General features: G+C 34.0%; 1 protein-coding gene, 1 non-coding gene and 1 pseudogene across 3 annotated transcripts; 1 reads left to right on the plus strand and 2 right to left on the minus strand.

The window, feature by feature from the left end:
- LOC107639397 (cystathionine beta-lyase, chloroplastic pseudogene) lies at positions 1-702 on the minus strand (annotated as a pseudogene).
- A 2,991-nt stretch (positions 703-3,693) lies between these two features.
- On the plus strand, positions 3,694-6,925 carry LOC107639396 (tropinone reductase homolog). 2 transcript variants are annotated; one of them, XM_016342875.3, is made up of 5 exons: positions 3,694-3,895; positions 4,252-4,459; positions 5,213-5,429; positions 6,060-6,172; positions 6,664-6,925. In XM_016342875.3, exons 1-5 carry the CDS (start codon positions 3,807-3,809, stop codon positions 6,832-6,834), a joined length of 798 nt encoding a protein of 265 aa, XP_016198361.1. In that variant the 5' UTR covers positions 3,694-3,806; the 3' UTR covers positions 6,835-6,925. The 2 variants fall into 2 exon arrangements, with proteins under 2 accessions (XP_016198361.1, XP_088341492.1); XM_088485366.1 differs by having other exon boundaries at positions 3,709-3,888.
- Positions 6,926-13,298: 6,373 nt separating this feature from the next.
- Positions 13,299-13,405, minus strand: LOC148568600 (small nucleolar RNA R71). The gene has a single exon (XR_015881638.1). It is a non-coding gene; the product is annotated as a small nucleolar RNA R71 (small nucleolar RNA).
- Positions 13,406-19,451: the final 6,046 nt, after the last annotated feature.

Below are 19,451 nucleotides of genomic sequence, written 5' to 3' on the forward strand. Positions count from 1 at the left end.
TTAAACTAACTTGACTACAATGCCATTCTTTGGAATTACTCGGGACAGCAACCTGTCTGTTCCACCATATAGATCATCTCCAGCAACAATTTCCTCACTTACATTATATTATATTATCAGCGCAAAATATCAGAAAATATAATTTTTGCATCAAAAAGGGGAAAAAAGAACTGTCCTTTGAGAATTCATGGCTTTCAGTCCCATAGTGCATTAATCGGTAAGTTTTAAAAATGAATCCAACAAACGAATAATCTAGGAAAAATACCAATAGTGATGACACGGCACTGCATGAGTGAATGCATGCAGAGACTCCAAAGCATGAAACTACTCATATTCTTAAATTCTCAGTGATGAATTTAATCTAAATTTCACAACTAAAAATGAAGAAAAACCATATTATAGCACAATGAAGAAAGAAAAGGCACCAGCTTGAACAAGATGAGAAACAACACTCAGAGCAGCCATTCCACTGGTGAAGCATAGAGCTCTATCCGCCTTATCAAGTTTCGCCAACAAACTAAGAACACAACATGCAAGGTAAAACATGGTGAGAAAAGAAAACATTAATGCCACAATATTGGCAGTTGCAATGGTAAACAAACACAACTAACAGGACATAGTGAACCTTTCTAAAGCATCTCGAGTGGGATTTCCACATCTGGTATAATCATAGGGACCATTTTCTATTGCATTAGGCTGCATAAATAGGAGTACTGGTCAATAAACATAATGAGATCAAGAGAAAAGTACTCCCTCCATTCCAATTAGCACTCTTACTTTTTCGGTACATCAAAAAATCAATGTATCTAGACACATTTATGTCCAAATACATTGGAAAGGTTCATGTCATAGTGTGTATAAAAAAATCAAATCTTCACCTGCTTAAAAGTAGTAGTCTAATAGAGTCGGATTACTGAATGCTCCAAAAGGATCATTGCATTGAGTCAATAAGATAATTGCATTGAGACTTTGGCAAAGAAAACAAAATTAAGTAACATTCAAACAGAATAACAATGATCTTCGTTGTAGAAAAAAAAGCCTCATGAAAAAGAATCAAATCATCGAGAAGTGATTGAAATTGAAGAAACATACGTGGCTGGCATTCTTTCCAATTCCTGTTTGTTCGAACACCGCAATCCTGAAATATAATAAACAATGCGTCATTCAAAGGAGTAATATCAGCAAATTAATAGGGAAGAAGAAGAAAAAGAAGTACCAGCAGCAGTTCAAAGGAGAAATCGGAGTGAGAAAAAGCGTCATTGAAGAAGAAGCTCCGAAGTGAATAGATCTGAAAATCCGTTGTACCACGGCAACTACGGTGGCATCGACGGCAGAAACTGTGGCGGCAACAGCGACGAAAACTGCAGTGGCAATAGTGGCAGCAACGACAGCATAGAGAGAACAGATGCATTAATAGAAGAGGTGGCTCGATTTAGAAGCTCTCTCTTGCAATAGACACGGCAGTGATAACGGTGCCAGCGGCAGAAACAGCAGCGAGAACGGTAGCAAAAATGGTGGTAGAAAACTTAGGGTTTCATGCCCCTCTCTCGGCTAACTCAGTGCCTCTCATTTGGGGAAAAAGAGAAAATGAGCATGGAACAAAATGGAAATCAAGCAACCACGCTCAAATTTCATTTTCACACGATATACTTTCCATTAATAATTTTGAATTTTAATTAATGGAGGTTTTTTAAATTACCATAAATAAAATGTGTTGGTGAGGTTTTAAAAAACCTCCATAAAAAAGTCCCATAAATAAATAGAAATCTTGTAGTGATCTTTTATCTTTAACCTCTACTCCACCACCATCTCTTCTTCCCTAAATCCCAAACTTTTGAAATCCTCACCATTACCACCACCTCCTTGATTACCACTGCCTCCCATCTCCCTCTCCATTGCCACTACTTGCTATAATCATAATACTTGTTGCACAATATGAAAAAGCAGTGTTAGTTTCTCTGGAGGAAGTCTAGTTAGTTTTTTCAAAAGCGGCGTCCGATTCAACATCAGAGTTGTCGTTGGAGTTGTCGTTGAACTAGTTATAGCGCGATTATGGGAACACTTAACGAAAACTGAGTGCTTATTATCATGATTATCTTCTATGAAACTGTGCACCATTCTCACTAGACACATAATTTAGTTCCAAATTAAATCGGCACCAGCTACGATCTTGCCGAAATACGCATCGTCACTGGCATTCTTCTCCACCACCACTGCCGAGCTCCTCAGAATACTGGGGAATTGGCGCTTGAAGAGGCGCTTCAACCGCCACTTGGCCACCAGCTTCACCAATTCCTACCTCCTCATCTCTTAACAGACGTTAGAATTAATCGGCTGAATCTTCATTGTAAAAGGCATGATGATGATGATGATGTACAAGAAGATGAATGGTGAGTGGTGGTAATGGAGAGGGAAGGGGAGGCCAGGGAGTTGTAATCAAGGGCGAGGTGGTGGTGAGGGTTTTGAAAGTTTGGAATTTGAAAAAGAAGAGATGGTGGTGGAGTTGAGGTTGAAGATAAAGAGTGGGAGTAATTTAAAAATTTTATTAAAAAGTTAACAAAAAAAAAAATCTAAGGTGGATATTTTTGTCACACAAAACTTATTTTTTATGGGTATAACATTAGTTTTCTTGTTTGATGGATATTTTTGTTAACATTTATAAAGTTCATGCTATAAATAGTTATTTTTCCTATTCATAATTAAATGTTAATGCATTAATGGTCTTTCTTATTTAGAGCTTGTATTGATGAGTTTTTAAGAAAAAAAAATTAAGTGATTTTTTAAAAATAAAAAAAATAATTTAATGTTTGAGTATCTTAAGTAAAAATATTTTTCTATCGATATAAAAATAATTTATTTATTTATTTATTATGTTAAAGTATTTTTTTTAAATAAAAATATATTTTTTAGAAAATTTATAAATTGTAACTCTTAAAAAAGATGTTTTTAATTTTTTATTATTTTTATTTTATTATTAAAAATTTAATTATCAAATATACTAAAAAATAAAAAAATTTTAAAAAAAAATATTTTATTAACATCTTAATAAGTTTGTTTGAGTGCTATTAAATTATTGAAAAATATTTTTTTAATAAAATTCTTTTTTTCAATTTTTATAGTGTGTTTGATAAATTTTTAATAGTAAAAATAAAAATACTAAAAATTTAAAAAAATATCTCTTTCTAAAAGCTATAATTTATATTTTTTTGAAAAGATATTTTTACTTAAAAAAAATATTTTAATATAATGAATAAACAAAAAATATTTTTATATTATTGTATTTAAATGTAATTAATAAATAAAAATATTTTTATTTCTGAATTTAAATATTAAATTACTTTTTTTTTTATTTTTTTAAAAAATAAATAAATAAATTAGAAATCACCTGAACAAGTCTCCTTAATTACTTTGGACCACTGATTTTGGATTTTGATTTGTTTTATTAGACTGGCCTACATATGAAATTATGAATACAAATTTTCTTAGTAGTACGTACTAAAAAGACGTTATAATTGAAACAAATCACATCTAGCGTTTTCTTCAACAAAACACAAGGCGTGTTCTGACTTTATTCATTGTGATAAGATTGAAACAAACAATGCAAGAACCACAAGATTGATCGGACAAATAATCATCTGTTCTCTATAAATATCTCCACTAGTAATATATTATATTATATAAGACATATTTTGAAAACATAAAGCCTGTGGTACAACAAATCCGAGATAATTATATTGTACTATGCATGTAATTTTGAGGAGTCCAAATTAAAGGGTTTCGCTAAGTCTTTGCTGTGAACAAGAAAAATGGCGGAAAGGAAGTTGAACTTCAAAGATAAACGATGGTCACTCCATGGGATGACAGCTCTAGTCACTGGAGGATCTCGAGGTATTGGGTGAGTTTTCTAATTATGTTAATCCCACTTCATCTTTATAATATATATAAAAAATATTAGATGAATATAAAAATATTAACTACTATATATTTATATATATTTATACACATCACTTACGTTTGTTTTTTTAACAAATTAATCAATCACTAGAGTAACTAAAACTATCATAACAAAATAATCGAATATTTAATATCATAGTAAAAAATTTTTTTGTTAATATCAAATATATATATATATATATATATATATATATATAATTTGTATACAGAAATTAATTTTGTTTTATTTACTACTTTTTAAAAAAGACGTGTGTTTTTGTTTTCTCATGAAAGTTTTACAATCCTCCATTTCTTTAGGTATGCAATAGTGGAAGAGTTAGCAGAATTTGGAGCAGCAGTTCATGTATGTGCACGAAATGAAGCAGATATTAATAAGTGTGTGGAAGAGTGGAAAAACAAAGGATTAAATGTTACGGGATCTGCTTGTGATGTTTCATCCCGTGATCAACGTCAACATTTAATAGAAATTGTTGCCTCCATCTTTCATGGAAAACTCAACATTCTAGTAAGTTATATTTTAAGTTTGGGTTAGACAAAAATATTATTTTAGATAGTTATTAGTTTTACAAACTTGATTAAACAGTAAACTGTACTTATTGATGTTGTATATTGATACTCTGGTTTCAATGTAGGCCAAATTCACTTTTAATTATTAATCTTTCACAAATATTAAAAATTAGCTATGACAAATCATTTGCCATGTCTTATTTAATATATATTTTGTCTTCAGCAAGTTAATTAATTATTAAAATAATTAATTTAAAAATAAAATATCACTTTTTTGAAGCAGTAGTATAATTAAATATTTTTATAATAAAATAATTTTATAAATATCAAATTAGTTAATTGAACTCATTTTAGTCTTTATACCAATATAAAATCTGTTAACTAATTTAGTATATTTATTTGATCATACTAAAATATTAGCCACTTCACCTTACTATTAGAGATGTCATATCGACACTATAACCCTAATGTTAGCACTGTATTAATAACAGTTGAATTAAAGATAATAGAGACTCAGAAGTCACAATATATAAATTTAAGGACCAATTTAATCATTTTCAAAAATCAAAGACCATCTTAATAAGCACAAAAAATTTCAGAGACCAAAAATTGTAATCACCATTATAACATGGTTAAGAAAATGTGCATTATTTTTTACATTGACATAGAAAATAGAAAAGCTATTATTTTCCTGGTTTTTTTTTCCACAAATTCATTAATTCGAATTGATTTGTTAGATTTTATTTCACAGATAAATAATGCTGGAACAACCACACCTAAACACGCCATAGATTATACTGCTGAAGATGTGACAACTATAATGAGTACCAATTTTGAATCTGCTTACTATTTGTGTCAACTTTCTTACCCACTTCTAAAAGCTTCTGGATATGGGAGCATAGTATTTGTGTCCTCCGTTGCTGGTTTGAAAGCTTTGCCTTATTCTTCTATCTATGCATCAACAAAAGGTATGTTCTCTTTTCTCAAAATTCTTTTAAGTCAAAGGCAAAATTAGAATTTTAGTTTGCAATTATAGTTTGAAATATAGCCCCAACTGCTATTGATACAATAGATCACTTGATACAGTATCTTTATATACAGATATGATATTTTTTATTTAATCAAGTACTTAAATTTTTTTAATTTTCTGTAGAAGTTTACAATAAATAATTGGGTTAATCCAAGACGTAGTAATCTTTCGACTACACAAACTGTAAGGATATATAATCATAATACTCTAGTTTTAGTTAAGAGTGGGTTGTTATAACTGGTTTAACTGTTTCTGTTATAACAGTGTTCGTTAGGTTGGTTAAAACTAGTGTAATATATACACCACCTTGTATCAATAACAGAAATAACAATTTACCTTTTCTAATTATAATTCTTCTATTCTCTTTTCTCTGCTTTCCTTTTCATACAAACATTATAAGATTATTCACACCTTGCATATTGAAAATGGACCAAGTACACAACCATAATATTGCATTCAAATTATACAATATGTTCTGCAGTTTACAATGACGATGGTCAAAACTTAACGTAAAAAGTTTTGAGCATAGAAGTAACATATAACCATTTTGAACTTATGATGTTAACAGGAGCCATGAATCAACTCACCAAAAACTTAGCACTGGAATGGGCAAAGGATAATATTCGTGTAAATTCTGTAGCACCAGGAAATGTTCAGACCAAACTTTTGAATGATATCCTGGTACGCAAAGCTCTTGTTCAAAAATTTTGAGAGCAATCTTAAGACGTAATACAAATTTCGAGAAGTGTTTTAGATTTTATTCAACAACTTTTTGACCAAATAAAAAATCAATAAAACCATTTTTTAGTACAATACGTAAGGCTAAATTTTTAAATATTAGGGTAATTTTAGTATTTTTTTAAAATATGTAGTGATTTTCATGTTTTACATAAATGTGGAGGAATCTAACACACAATTTGACAGTGTCAATTTATCATTTATTATATTTTTTAATTTTTGAAAAATACAAAACGATAGTGTTGTTTTGTCATTTATCATTTTCTAATTTTTAAAAAATCAAAATGGAGATGCCATATTGTGTTTTTTCACAATCTTATACAACACATATATTCAATCATGTTTGGAAATTACACCCCTTTAAAGCCAATACATTAAAAAAGTTCTAGTCACTGATAAGTGTGAAGTGTGAACTATGCCTACTTTTCTTGTAGAAAAATATTGGCGAAGGTGAAAAGATTGCGAGTGCTATGACGTCTCAAACTCCACTGCAACGCATTGGAGAACCAAAAGAAATATCATCATTGGTTGTTTTTCTTTGTCTTTCGGCTGCTTCATTTATCACTGGACAAACTATAACTGCAGATGGAGGCTTCACAATTTAAGTTGCATTTTCAGGACTCAAGACTTTAAAGTTTAAGTATATGAAAACTTTCAATTATTTCAGTAATACCATGTTCCAATTATTTTAGTCATGAATTTTAGATTTAATTACTCTCTTACTCCCTATAATTTCACCAAATTTGTAATTAAATTTCTATACATTTTTTTTCTTTCAATTAAATCCTTATATATATATATTTTAAAATTTTGTAATTAAATTTTTTCTGTGTCAAAAATATTAAAATTAATAGAATATTCCTCCTAAAAAATATGTAGTAAAAAATCTAATTAGGTTTTTAGTTATGGGTACTTTTAATTTATAAAAAAATATTCTGTTAACGCTAACATTTGAATAAGAACCATGGTATGTGGTATATCTTAGACATCAACAATAAAAATCTATAATGTCGTAGTATCACGATGGGCCGCAATGCATATGAAGTGGTATGCCTATATAAGTACTACAAATCTCCATGACAATTGCTGGCAGTTATCAAAGTCTAGTGGCAGTGACAACTATCAAATATGGCACATGCACGCACTCTACATAGCCCATTTTCACGTTTTTTATTTAGTTTTGAGTTCGACACCAATATGCCTTATGGCTTTTTGCTATGGAGTTGCATCCTGGATATTTTGACCTTAGTTTCTTAATCCAGTGGATCTTGAGCCTGAGTCCCCACTATTATTGCACCTTGATTCCTCTCAGTGGTTTGATCCAGAACCTTAATCAACTGTTCCACAGGAGCCACAGCCGGACTATCAGCCTTTAGATCACTACAAGAAAAACGGTGAGTACTATCAAATTTATCGACAAATTTAGTGTCGGGTATTAGCAACGGATTTACTGTCATAATTACCGGTGGATCAGGCAATAAATTCATCTGGTAAAGATATTACTGTTGGATTAGATTTTTTGCAGGTATATACGCCAATAATATTTGGAGAGAAGAGAAGGAAATTTGGCGCGTTCTATACCGTTGGATAAATCTGCCAGTAAATCTTACTTAATGAAATGCTGTGTTTGTCATGCGCAATGAAGTTACCGGCGGACAAATACGTCGGTAAATCCAACGATAAAATTGGCGCTAAATTGGAATCGCGCATTCTTTCTCCCTCATTTCAAAAGACAACTATCTCTAACATTGGTGTTCCCTTTTCTCTCTCCATCTCCCTCCCCCAAATTAAACCACCTTTGACAGCCTCTCCGCCATCGTTGGCCACCACAACAGCCTCTAAAGATTGTGTGTACTGGTCGTTGCCACCACCAACTTTCGTCGCGTGGAACATTTTCGTGTCGCAGCTGATTTTGTCGCCGTTGTTGCTCGCCAGAGCTGCCTCCTTCCTCTGTCTGGGAAGGTTGTCGTCCTTCCTCTTTATATTGTATCCTACATTTTCATTTTTTTAACTAAAACCCAAAATACAGTCTTGCAAGTTGGTCATCGCCGCTACCACTGCATCGTACATGCTGAGTCTACCCTGCCAGAGAAGTTTTTTGCATTGCCACTGTCTCTAGGTAACTCACTGACCAAGAAATTTAGATTAGTTAAACCTTAAACCTTAGTTTATAAAATTTCAATTTGTTATGTGTTAGAAAATATGCAATTAGAATGACGATTACTAAGTTATAAGTTGTTAATTTTAATTTTTTGTCTAAAACATAAGATCAATTACAAATTTTTCATGTTAAAATTTGATGAAAGTAAATATACATTTAGGATTATTAATTTTTTATTTTTACTTGCTTTATTAATTTTTCAGGTTAGATTTTTTAAGTTTTGATTATTAGTTTTTAGATTTTACTAAGTTCACTTCTATTTTAGGATTTTTTTTAAAGTCGTGTAGCTTTAATCGTAGGTTGTTTGTGTAGTTCTCAGGTTGATTTTCTATCTCTAAATATACTATGTTGTTTATGTTTTATATATGCTGGACTTACTTTCTCTAAGATAGAATTTCAGAACCGAGGCACCTTCTCGAAATCCTTGTTTGTTAGAAAACTGTGGAGTAATAAGGGGTTGCACACTAGAACGGTTAGGATTTGATATTTTATTGAGTGCCTGTTTGTTCTAATTTATGCCTGCAACTGTTTTCTCTATGCAAAATTGATAAATTTATTTGGTGGATGTGTCTGAATTAAGTAGAAGTTCGGTTGATTTTTTGTTTAAATTGTTTGAAATGATAATTGGATTTGGTGGGAGATTCTAATTATAGAAGAAACTCTGCTGAATTTTCTAAAAATTTTAATAAGTTGTATTATTGGTTGAATTCTACGTTGTTTGTGACAAAATGATTCCAAGTCATTGATGAGCGGATAATTTATACGCTTTTTGGCATTGTTTTTAGTATGTTTTTAGTAGGATCCAGTTACTTTTAGGGATGTTTTTATTAGTTTTTATGTTAAATTCACATTTCTGGACTTTACTATGAGTTTGTGTATTTTTTTGTGATTTCAGGTATTTTCTGGCTGAAATTGAGGGACTTGAGCAAAAATCAGATTCAGAGGTTGAAGAAGGACTGCTGATGCTGTTGGATTCTGACCTCCCTGCATTCAAAGTGGATTTTCTGGAGCTATAGAACTCAAAATGGAGCGCTTCCAATTGCGTTGAAAAGTAGACATCCAGGGCTTTCCAGAAATATATAATAATCCATACTTTGGCTGAGTTTAGATGACGCAAAAGAGCGTTGAACGCCAGTTCTACGCTGCAGTCTGGAGTTAAACGCCAGAAACATGTCACGAACCAGAGTTGAACGCCAGAAATACGTTATAAACTGGCGTTCAACTCCAAGAATGACCTCTCCACGTGTAAACTTCAAGCTCAGCCCAAGCACACACCAAGTGGGTCCCGAAAGTGGATTTATGCATCAATTACTTACTTCTGTAAACCCTAGTAACTAGTTTAGTATAAATAGGACTTTTTACTATTGTATTAGACATCTTGGGACGTCTAGTTCTTAGATCATGGGGGCTGGCCATTCGGCCATGCCTGAACCTTTCACTTATGTATTTTTCAACGGTAGAGTTTCTGCACTCCATAGATTAAGGTGTGGAACTTTGCTGTTCTTCAAGGATTAATGCAAAGTACTACTGTTTTTCTATTCAATTCAACTTATTCCGCTTCTAAGATATTCATTCGCACTTCAACATGAATGTGATGAACGTGACAATCATCATCATTCCCCCAGGAATGCGTGCCTGACAACCACTTCCGTTCCACCTTAGATTGGATGATTATCTCTTGGATCTCTTAATCAGAATCTTCGTGGTATAAGCTAGATTGATGGCAGCATTCATGAGAATTCGGAAAGTCTAAACCTTGTCTGTGGTATTCCGAGTAGGATTCTGGGATTGAATGACTGTGACGAACTTCAAACTCGCGAGTGCTGGGCATAGTGACAGATGCAAAAGGAGGGTGAATCCTATTCCAGTATGATCGAGAACCTCAGATGATTAGCCATGTCGTGACAGAGCATTTGGACTTTTTTCACAAGAGGATGGGATGTAGCCATTGACAATGGTGATGCCTCCAGATGATTAGCCATGCAGTGACAGCGCATCGGACCATTTTCACAGAGAGGATGAAAAGAAGCCATTGACAACGGTGATGCCCTTACATAAAGCCAGCCATGGAAAGGATTAAGACTGATTGGATGAAGACAGCAGGAAAGCAGAGATTCAGAAGAACAAAAGCATCTCTATACGCTTATATGAAATTCTCACCAATGAATTACATAAGTATTTCTATCTTTTCTATTTATTTATTATTATTCAAAAAATCCATAACCATTTGATATCCGCCTGACTGAGATTTACAAGGTGACCATAGCTTGCTTCAAGCCGACAATCTCCGTGGGATCGACCCTTACTCACGTAAGGTTTTATTACTTGGATGACCCAGTGCACTTGCTGGTTAGTTGTGCGAAGTTGTGAAGTTATGCTTGGACCATGGTATTGTGCACCAGTTTGTTGGCGCCATTACTAGGGAGAGAACGAACAACAAATTTTACAACCTTTGAGTAACAATTTCGCATATATCAAGTTTTTGGCGCCGTTGCCGGGGATTGTTCGAGTTTGGACAACTGACGGTTCATCGTGTTGCTCAGATTGGGTAATTTTCTTCTTATGTTATTTTCAAAAAGTTTTCAAAAAAAAAAAATTCAAAAATCTTTCAAAAATTTTCCCTTTGTTTTCAAAAATTATTTCAGAAATTTTAAGAATGAATTCTAGAGTTTCATGAAGCATGTTGAAGTCTGACTGGCTATAAAGCCATGTCTAAATTCATTTGGACTGGGGCTTCCAACCTAACATTATCAAGAGCAAGCTAGTTCTTGCTAATCCACCTGCTGCTGTTCCTGATCCACTTGATTTACATGCTAAAGCTTGACTGGCTATTAAGCCATGTCTAACCCTCAGATTGGAGCTTTAGACTAAGAGTGCAAGATTCCTGAAATTCATATTAAAAATTTTGGAATCCTTATTTTTCTTTTTCAAATAATTTTCTAAAAATAAAAAAAATCATAAAATCATAAAAATAAAAAATATTTTGTGTTTCTTGTTTGAGTCTTGAGTCAATTTTAAGTTTGGTGTCAATTGCATGTTTTAAAGTTTGCATAAAATTTTCGAAAAATTCATGCATTCATAGTGTTCTTCATGATCTTCAAGTTGTTCTTGGTAAGTCTTCTTGTTTGATCTTGATGTTTTCTTGTTTTGTGTGTTTTCTTGTTTTTCATGTGCATTTTTGCATTCATAGTCTCTGAACATGAAAGATTTCTAAGTTTGGTGTCTTGCATGTTTTCCTTGCATATAAAATTTTCAAAAATATGTTCTTGATGTTCATCATAATCTTCAAAGTGTTCTTGGTGTTCATCTTGACATTCATAGCATTCTTGCATGCATTCATTGTTTTGATCCATAACTTTCATGCATTGAGTCTTTTTCATGTTTTTCTCTTTCATTATTGAAAATTCAAAAATAAAAAAAAATATCTTCCTTTTTTTCACTCATAAATTTCAAAAATTTGGATTGACTTTTTCAAAAATTTTTAAAATTTAGTTGTTTCTTATGAGTCAAATCAAATTTTCAATTTAAAAATCTTATCTTTGTCAAAATCTTTTTCAAAAATCAAATCTTTTTCATTTTTTTATTTATTTTCGAAAATTATAAAAATATTTTTCAAAATTTTTTTTTATTTTATCTCATAATTTTCGAAAATATTATCAACAATTAATGTTTTGATTCAAAAATTTCAAGTTTGTTACTTACTTGTTAAGAAAGATTCAAACTTTAAGTTCTAGAATCATATCTTGTGAATCAAGTCATTAATTGTGATTTTAAAAATTAAATCTTTTTCAAAACTAATTTCAATCATATCTTTTCAAAAATATCTTTTTATCTTTTTTCAAAATCATATCTTTTTAATCATATCTTTTAAAACATATCTTTTTCAAAAAATTGATTTTAAAATATCTTTTCTAACTTCTTATCTTCTTATCTTTTCAAAATTGATTTTCAAATCTTTTTCAACTAACTAATTGACTTTTTGTTTGTTTCTTATCTTTTTTAAAACTACCTAACTAACTCTCTCTCTCTAATTTTTGAAAATATCTCCCTCTTTTTCAAAAATTCTTTTTAATTAACTAATTATTTCAAAATTCAATTTTAATTTATTTCTTCTTTTAATTTTCGAAAATCACTAACCATTTTTTAAAAATAATTTTCGAAAATTCTCTCTCTCTCATCTCCTTCTATTTATTTATTCATTTACTAACACTTCTCTACATCTCACATCTCTGTTATCCTCACCCTTGTGTTTGGATTCTCCTCCCTTCTCTTTCTTTACATTACATTCTTTTCTTCTTCTACTCACAACAAGGGAACCTCTATACTCTGGTAAAAAGGATCCCTATTATTATTTTCTGTTCCCTTCTTTGTCATATGAGCAGGAGCAAGGACAAGAACATTCTTGTTGAAGCAGATCCTGAACCTGAAAGGACTCTGAAAAGGAAACTAAGAGAAGCTAAAATACAACAATTCAGAGACAACCTTACAGGAATTTTCAAACAGGAAGAGGAGATGACAGCTGAAAATAATAATAATGCAAGGAGGATGCTTGGTGACTTTACTGCACCTAATTCCAATTTACATGGAAGAAGCATCTCCATCCCTACCATTGGAGCAAACAATTTTGAGCTTAAACCTCAACTAGTTTCTCTGATGCAACAAAACTGCAAGTTTCATGGACTTCCATCTGAAGATCCCTTTCAGTTCTTAACTGAATTCTCGCAGATCTGTGATACTGTTAATACTAATAGAGTAGATCCTGAAGTCTACAGGCTCATGCTTTTCCCTTTTGCTGTAAGAGACAGAGCTAGAGTGTGGTTGTACTCTCAACCCAAAGATAGCCTGAACTCTTGGGATAAGCTGGTCAAGGCTTTCTTAGCCAAGTTCTTTCCTCCTCAAAAGCTGAGTAAGCTTAGAGTGGATGTTCAAACCTCAGATAGAAGGAAGGTGAATCCCTCTATGAAGCTTGGGAGAGATACAAGGAACTGACCAAAAAGTGTCCTTCTGACATGCTTTCAGAATGGACCATCCTGGATATATTCTATGATGGTCTATCTGAATTAGCTAAAATTTCATTGGATACTTCTGCAGGTGGATCCATTCACCTAAAGAAAACGCCTGCAGAAGCTCAAGAACTTATTGACATAGTTGCTAATAACCAGTTCATGTACACTTCTGAGAGGAATCCTGTGAGTAATGGGACGCCTCAGAAAAAGGGAGTTCTTGAAATTGATACTCTAAATGCCATATTGGCTCAGAACAAAATATTGACTCAGCAAGTCAATATGATTTCTCAGAGTCTGAATGAAATGCAAGCTGCATCCAACAGTACTCAAGAGGCATCTTCTGAAGAAGAAGCTTATGATCTTGAGAACCCTGCAATAGCAGAGGTAAATTATATGGGTGAACCTTATGGGAACACCTATAATCCTTCATGGAGAAATCACCCAAATTTCTCATGGAAGGATCAACAAAAGCCTCAACAAGGCTTTAATAATGGTGGAAGAAACAGGTTTAGCAATAGCAAGCCTTTTCCATCATCCACTCAGCAACAGACAGAGAACTCTGAACAAAATACCTCTAATTTAGAAAACTTAGTCTCTGATCTATCCAAGACCACTGTAAGTTTCATGAATGAAACAAGGTCCTCAATTAGAAATTTGGAGGCACAAGTAGGCCAGTTGAGTAAAAGGATCACTGAAACCCCTTCTAGTACTCTCCCAAGCAATACAGAAGAAAATCCAAAAGGAGAGTGCAAGGCCATTGATATAACCATCATGGCCGAATCCAAGGAGAAAGGGGAGGACGTGAATCCCAAGGAGGAAGACCTCCTAGGACGTCCAATGATCAATAAGGAGTTCCCCTCTGAAGAACCAAAGGAATCTGAGACTCACCTAGAGACCATAGAGATTCCAATGAACCTCCTTATGCCCTTCATGAGCTCTGATGAGTATTCCTCTTCAGAAGAGAATGAGGATGTTACTGAAGAGCAAGTTGCCAAGTTCCTTGGTGCAATCATGAAGCTGAATGCCAATTTATTTGGTAAAGAGACTTGGGGAGATGAACCTCCCCTGTTCACCAATGAACTAAATGCATCGGATCAACTGAGATTGCCTCAGAAGAAACAGGATCCTGAAAAGTTCCTAATACCTTGTACCATAGGCACCATGACCTTTGAGAAGGCTCTATGTGACCTGGGATCAGGAATAAACCTCATGCCACTCTCTGTAATGGAGAAACTTGGAATCTTTGAGGTGCAAGCTGCTAAAATCTCATTAGAGATGGCAGACAACTCAAGAAAACAGGCTTATGGACAAGTAGAGGACATGTTAGTAAAGGTTGAAAGCCTTTACATCCCTGCTGATTTCATAATCCTAGATACTGGGAAGGATGAGGATGAATCCATCATCCTTGGAAGACCCTTCCTAGCCACAGCAAAAGCTGTGATTGATGTTAACAGAGGTGAACTAGTCCTTCAATTGAATGAGGACTCCCTTTAGTTTAAAACTCAAGGACATCCTTCTGTAAATATGGAAAAGAGGCACAGTAAGCTTCTCTCAAAACAGAGTCAACCAGAGCCCCCACAGTCAAACTCTAAGTTTGGTGTTGGGAGGCCACAACCAAACTCTAAGTTTGGTGTTGAACTCCCATATCCAAACTCTAAGTTTGGTGTTGGAGAGTCTCAACAATGCTCTGAACATCTGTGAGGCTCCATGAGAGCCCACTGTCAAGCTATTGACATTAAAGAAGCGCTTGTTGGGAGGCAACCCAATTTTTATTTAATTATATTTTTATTAGTTATATGTCTTCATATGTTCATGATCATGTAGAGTCACAAAAACAACTGAAAAAATTGAAGAAAAATAAAAAACAGCATTAAAAACAGCACACCCTGGAGGAGGAGTTCACTGGCGTTCAAACGCCAGTAAGGAGCATCTGGCTGGCGTTCAACGCCAGAACAGAGCATGGAGCTGGCGCTGAATGCCAGAAACAAGCATGAAGCTGGCGTTCAACGCCAGAAATATGCTGCATCTGGGCGTTGAACGCCCAGAACAAGCATCAGTTCGGCGTTTAAACGCTAGAATTGCATGCAAAGGCATTTTACATGCCTAATTGGTGCAGGGATGTAAATCCTTGACACCTCAAGATCTGTGAACCTCACAGGATCATCTCAGGATCTGTGGATCCCACAGGATCCCCACCTTCCCTCCTCATAATCCTAGTTTCTTCTACATATTCTTCTTCATCTATTCTTTCTTCTCCTGCTCGAGGGCGAGCAACATTCTAAGTTTGGTGTGGTAAAAGCATTGCTTATTTTGCTTTTCCATAACCATTGATGGCACCCAAGGCCAGAGAAACCTCAAAAAAAAAGAGAGAGAAGAGAAAAGGGAAGACAAAAGCTTCCACCTCCAAGTCATGGGAGATGGAGAGATTCATGTAAAGGATCTATAGCTCAGTGGTAGAACATTTGACTGCAAATCAAGAGATCCCTGTGATATCTCAGGGGATACATTTTCCCCCACACAATTATTGGGAGCAACTAAGGAGGAGCAACAAAGACAAGGAAGAGACATAGAAGAGCTCAAGGATATCATTGGTTTCTCAAGAAGAAAATGCCACCATCACTAAGGTGGACTCATTCCTTGTTCTTAAATTTTCTGTTTTTCGTTTTCTTATGTTAAATGTTTATCTATGTTTGTGTCTTTATTACATGATCATTAGTGTCTAAGTGTCTATGCCTTAAAGTAATGAATATGAATCCATCACCTCTCTTAAATGAAAAATATTTTTAATTCAAAAGAACAAGAAGTACATGAGTTTTGAATTTATCCTTGAACTTAGTTTAATTATATTGATGTGGTGACAATGCTTCTTGTTTTCTGAATGAATGCTTGAACAGTGCATATGTCTTTTGAAGTTGTTGTTTATGAATGTTAAATATGTTGGCTCTTGAAAGAATGATGACAAGGAGACATGTTATTTGATAATCTGAAAAATCATAAAAATGATTCTTGAAGCAAGAAAAAACAGTGAATACAAAAGCTTGCAGAAGAAAAAAAAATAGCGAAAAAAAATATATACAAAAGCAAGCAGAAAAAGCCAAAAGCTCTTAAAACCAAAAGGCAAGAGCAAAAAGCCAATAACCCTTAAAACCAAAAGGCAAGGGTAAATAAAATGGATCCCAAGGCTTTGAGCATCAGTGGATAGGAGGGCCTAAAGGAATAAAATCCTGGCCTAAGCGGCTAAACCAAGCTGTCCCTAACCATGTGCTTGTGGCGTGAAGGTGTCAAGTGAAAACTTGAGACTGAGCGGTTAAAGTCAAGGTCCAAAGCAAAAAAAGAGTGTGCTTAAGAACCCTGGACACCTCTAATTGGGGACTTTAGCAAAGCTGAGTCACAATCTGAAAAGGTTCACCCAATTATGTGTCTGTGGCATTTATGTATCCGGTGGTAATACTGGAAAACAAAGTGCTTAGGGCCACGGCCAAGACTCATAAAGTAGCTGTGTTCAAGAATCAACATACTGAACTAGGAGAATCAATAACACTATCTGAACTCTGAGTTCCTATAGATGCTAATCATTCTGAACTTCAATGGATAAAGTGAGATGCCAAAACTATTCAAGAGGCAAAAAGCTACAAGTCCCGCTCATCTGATTGGAGCTATGTTTCATTGATATTTTGGAATTTATAGTATATTCTCTTCTTTTTATCCTATTTGATTTTCAGTTGCTTGGGGACAAGTAACAATTTAAGTTTGGTGTTGTGATGAGCGGATAATTTATACGCTTTTTGGCATTGTTTTTAGTATGTTTTTAGTAGGATCCAGTTACTTTTAGGGATGTTTTTATTAGTTTTTATGTTAAATTTACATTTCTGGACTTTACTATGAGTTTGTGTGTTTTTCTGTGATTTCAGGTATTTTCTGGCTGAAATTGAGGGACTTGAGCAAAAATCAGATTCAGAGGTTGAAGAAGGACTGCTGATGCTGTTGGATTCTGACCTCCCTGCACTCAAAGTGAATTTTCTGGAGCTACAAAACTTAAAATGGCGCGCTTCTAATTGCGTTGGAAAGTAGACATCCAGGGCTTTCCAGAAATATATAATAGTCCATACTTTGGTCGAGTTTAGATGACGCAAAAGGGCGTTGAACGCCAGTTTTACGCTGCAGTCTGGAGTTAAACGCCAGAAACACGTCACGAACCAGAGTTTAACGCCAGAAATATGTTACAAACTGGCGTTCAACTCCAAGAATGACCTCTCCACGTGTAAATATCAAGCTCAGCCCAAGCACACACCAAGTGAGCCCCGAAAGTGGATTTATGCATCAATTACTTACTTCTGTAAACCCCATGATCTAAGAACTAGACGTCCCAAGATGTCTAATACAATAGTAAAAAGTCCTATTTATACTAAACTAGTTACTAGGGTTTACATAAGTAAGTAATTGATGCATAAATCCACTTTCGGGGCCCACTTGGTGTGTGCTTGGGATGAGCTTGAAGTTTACACGTGGAGAGGTCATTCTTGGAGTTGAACACCAGTTTGTAACGTATTTCTGACGTTCAACTCTGGTTCATGACGTGTTTCTAGCGTTTAACTCCAGACTGCAGCGTAGAACTGGCGTTCAACACCCTTTTGCGACATCTAAACTCGACCAAAGTATGAACTTTTATATATTTCTGGAAAGCCCTGGATGTCTACTTTCCAACGCAATTGGAAGTGCGCCATTTTGAGTTCTGTAGCTCTAGAAAATCTACTTTGAGTGCAGGGAGGTCAGAATCCAACAACATCAACAGTCCTTCTTCAACCTCTGAATCTGATTTTTGCTCAAGTCCCTCAATTTCAGCCAGAAAATACCTAAAATCACAGAAAAATACACAAACTCATAGTAAAGTCCAGAAATGTGAATTTAACATAAAAACTAATAAAAACATCCCTAAAAGTAACTGGATCCTACTAAAAACATACTAAAAACAATGCCAAAAAGCGTATAAATTATCCGCTCATCAGTCTTCGTCTGTGGATCTATGATAGGGATAATGGTGGATCGGGGGTGTTTAACCTGAGTTCTTTGAGGGGGTTGAAGAGTTTGACGAACCGGACTTTTTGCTAGTAAAGAATTTTATAAAAATAATCGCGTTGTAAGTATAGTTTCTAAACCAGCAGAGAATCCTTTCGTACAAAAGTTTGGTTATCACAAGTAACAAAATCCAATAAAATTTATAACCAAAATATTTGAACCTCGGGTCGTCTCTCAGGGAATTGCAGGGTAGTATGATTTATTATTGGTTATGGAAAAGTATCGTTGGGTTTTTGTAATAGGGAACAAGTAATTTAAATGGCAAGAAAAAAAATAAATTAATAATTAGAAAAACTCTTGGCAAGGTATGAGAACTGGAAATTCCATCCTAGTTTTCCTTATCAGGTGTGATGAGAATTGTTATTGCTCCCACTTAGTTAACCCTTACTAAATAAAAGAAAGTCAAGTGGACTAATCAATTTGATTCCTCAAGTCCTAGTCTATTCCTGTGGAAAGACTAGCTTTAGAGGGATCTAAATCAATCAGCAATTTCCAATTTTCAATCAATAGCTGAGTTTGACAGCTCAAGTGTCACCAATTACTCAACCAAAGTCAAAAGGGAAAAAATCTAAATTATTTATATCATAAATGGAAGAAAACAATCTTAAATCTAAAATATCTCAATTTATATTAAATGGAAAATCAAATTAAACATTGGAATTCATAAACCAAATTGGCAACATCAAGTAATCAACTAAAGTAATAGAATGAATAAAGGTAGAAGAGAAACTAAAGTAAAGGAACATTGAACCTGGATTGAAGAAATAACCATACTCTAAGAGAAATCCTAATTCTAAAACCTAAGAGAGAGGAGAGAGCCTCTCTCCCTCTAAAACTACATCTAAAACCTAAAATTGTGTATTTTAAATGTTCGTTGAATGAATGATTTGATTCCCTCATTCTCCAGCCTCTATTATGTTTTTCTGGGCTTGGATTTGGGCCGAAAAAGGGTCCAAAAATCGCTGGGGGCATTTTTTGC

Source organism: Arachis ipaensis, chromosome B4 (genome assembly GCF_059453495.1).
Source record: "Arachis ipaensis isolate K30076 ecotype BB chromosome B4, ASM5945349v1, whole genome shotgun sequence".
Taxonomy (NCBI): domain Eukaryota; kingdom Viridiplantae; phylum Streptophyta; class Magnoliopsida; order Fabales; family Fabaceae; genus Arachis; species Arachis ipaensis.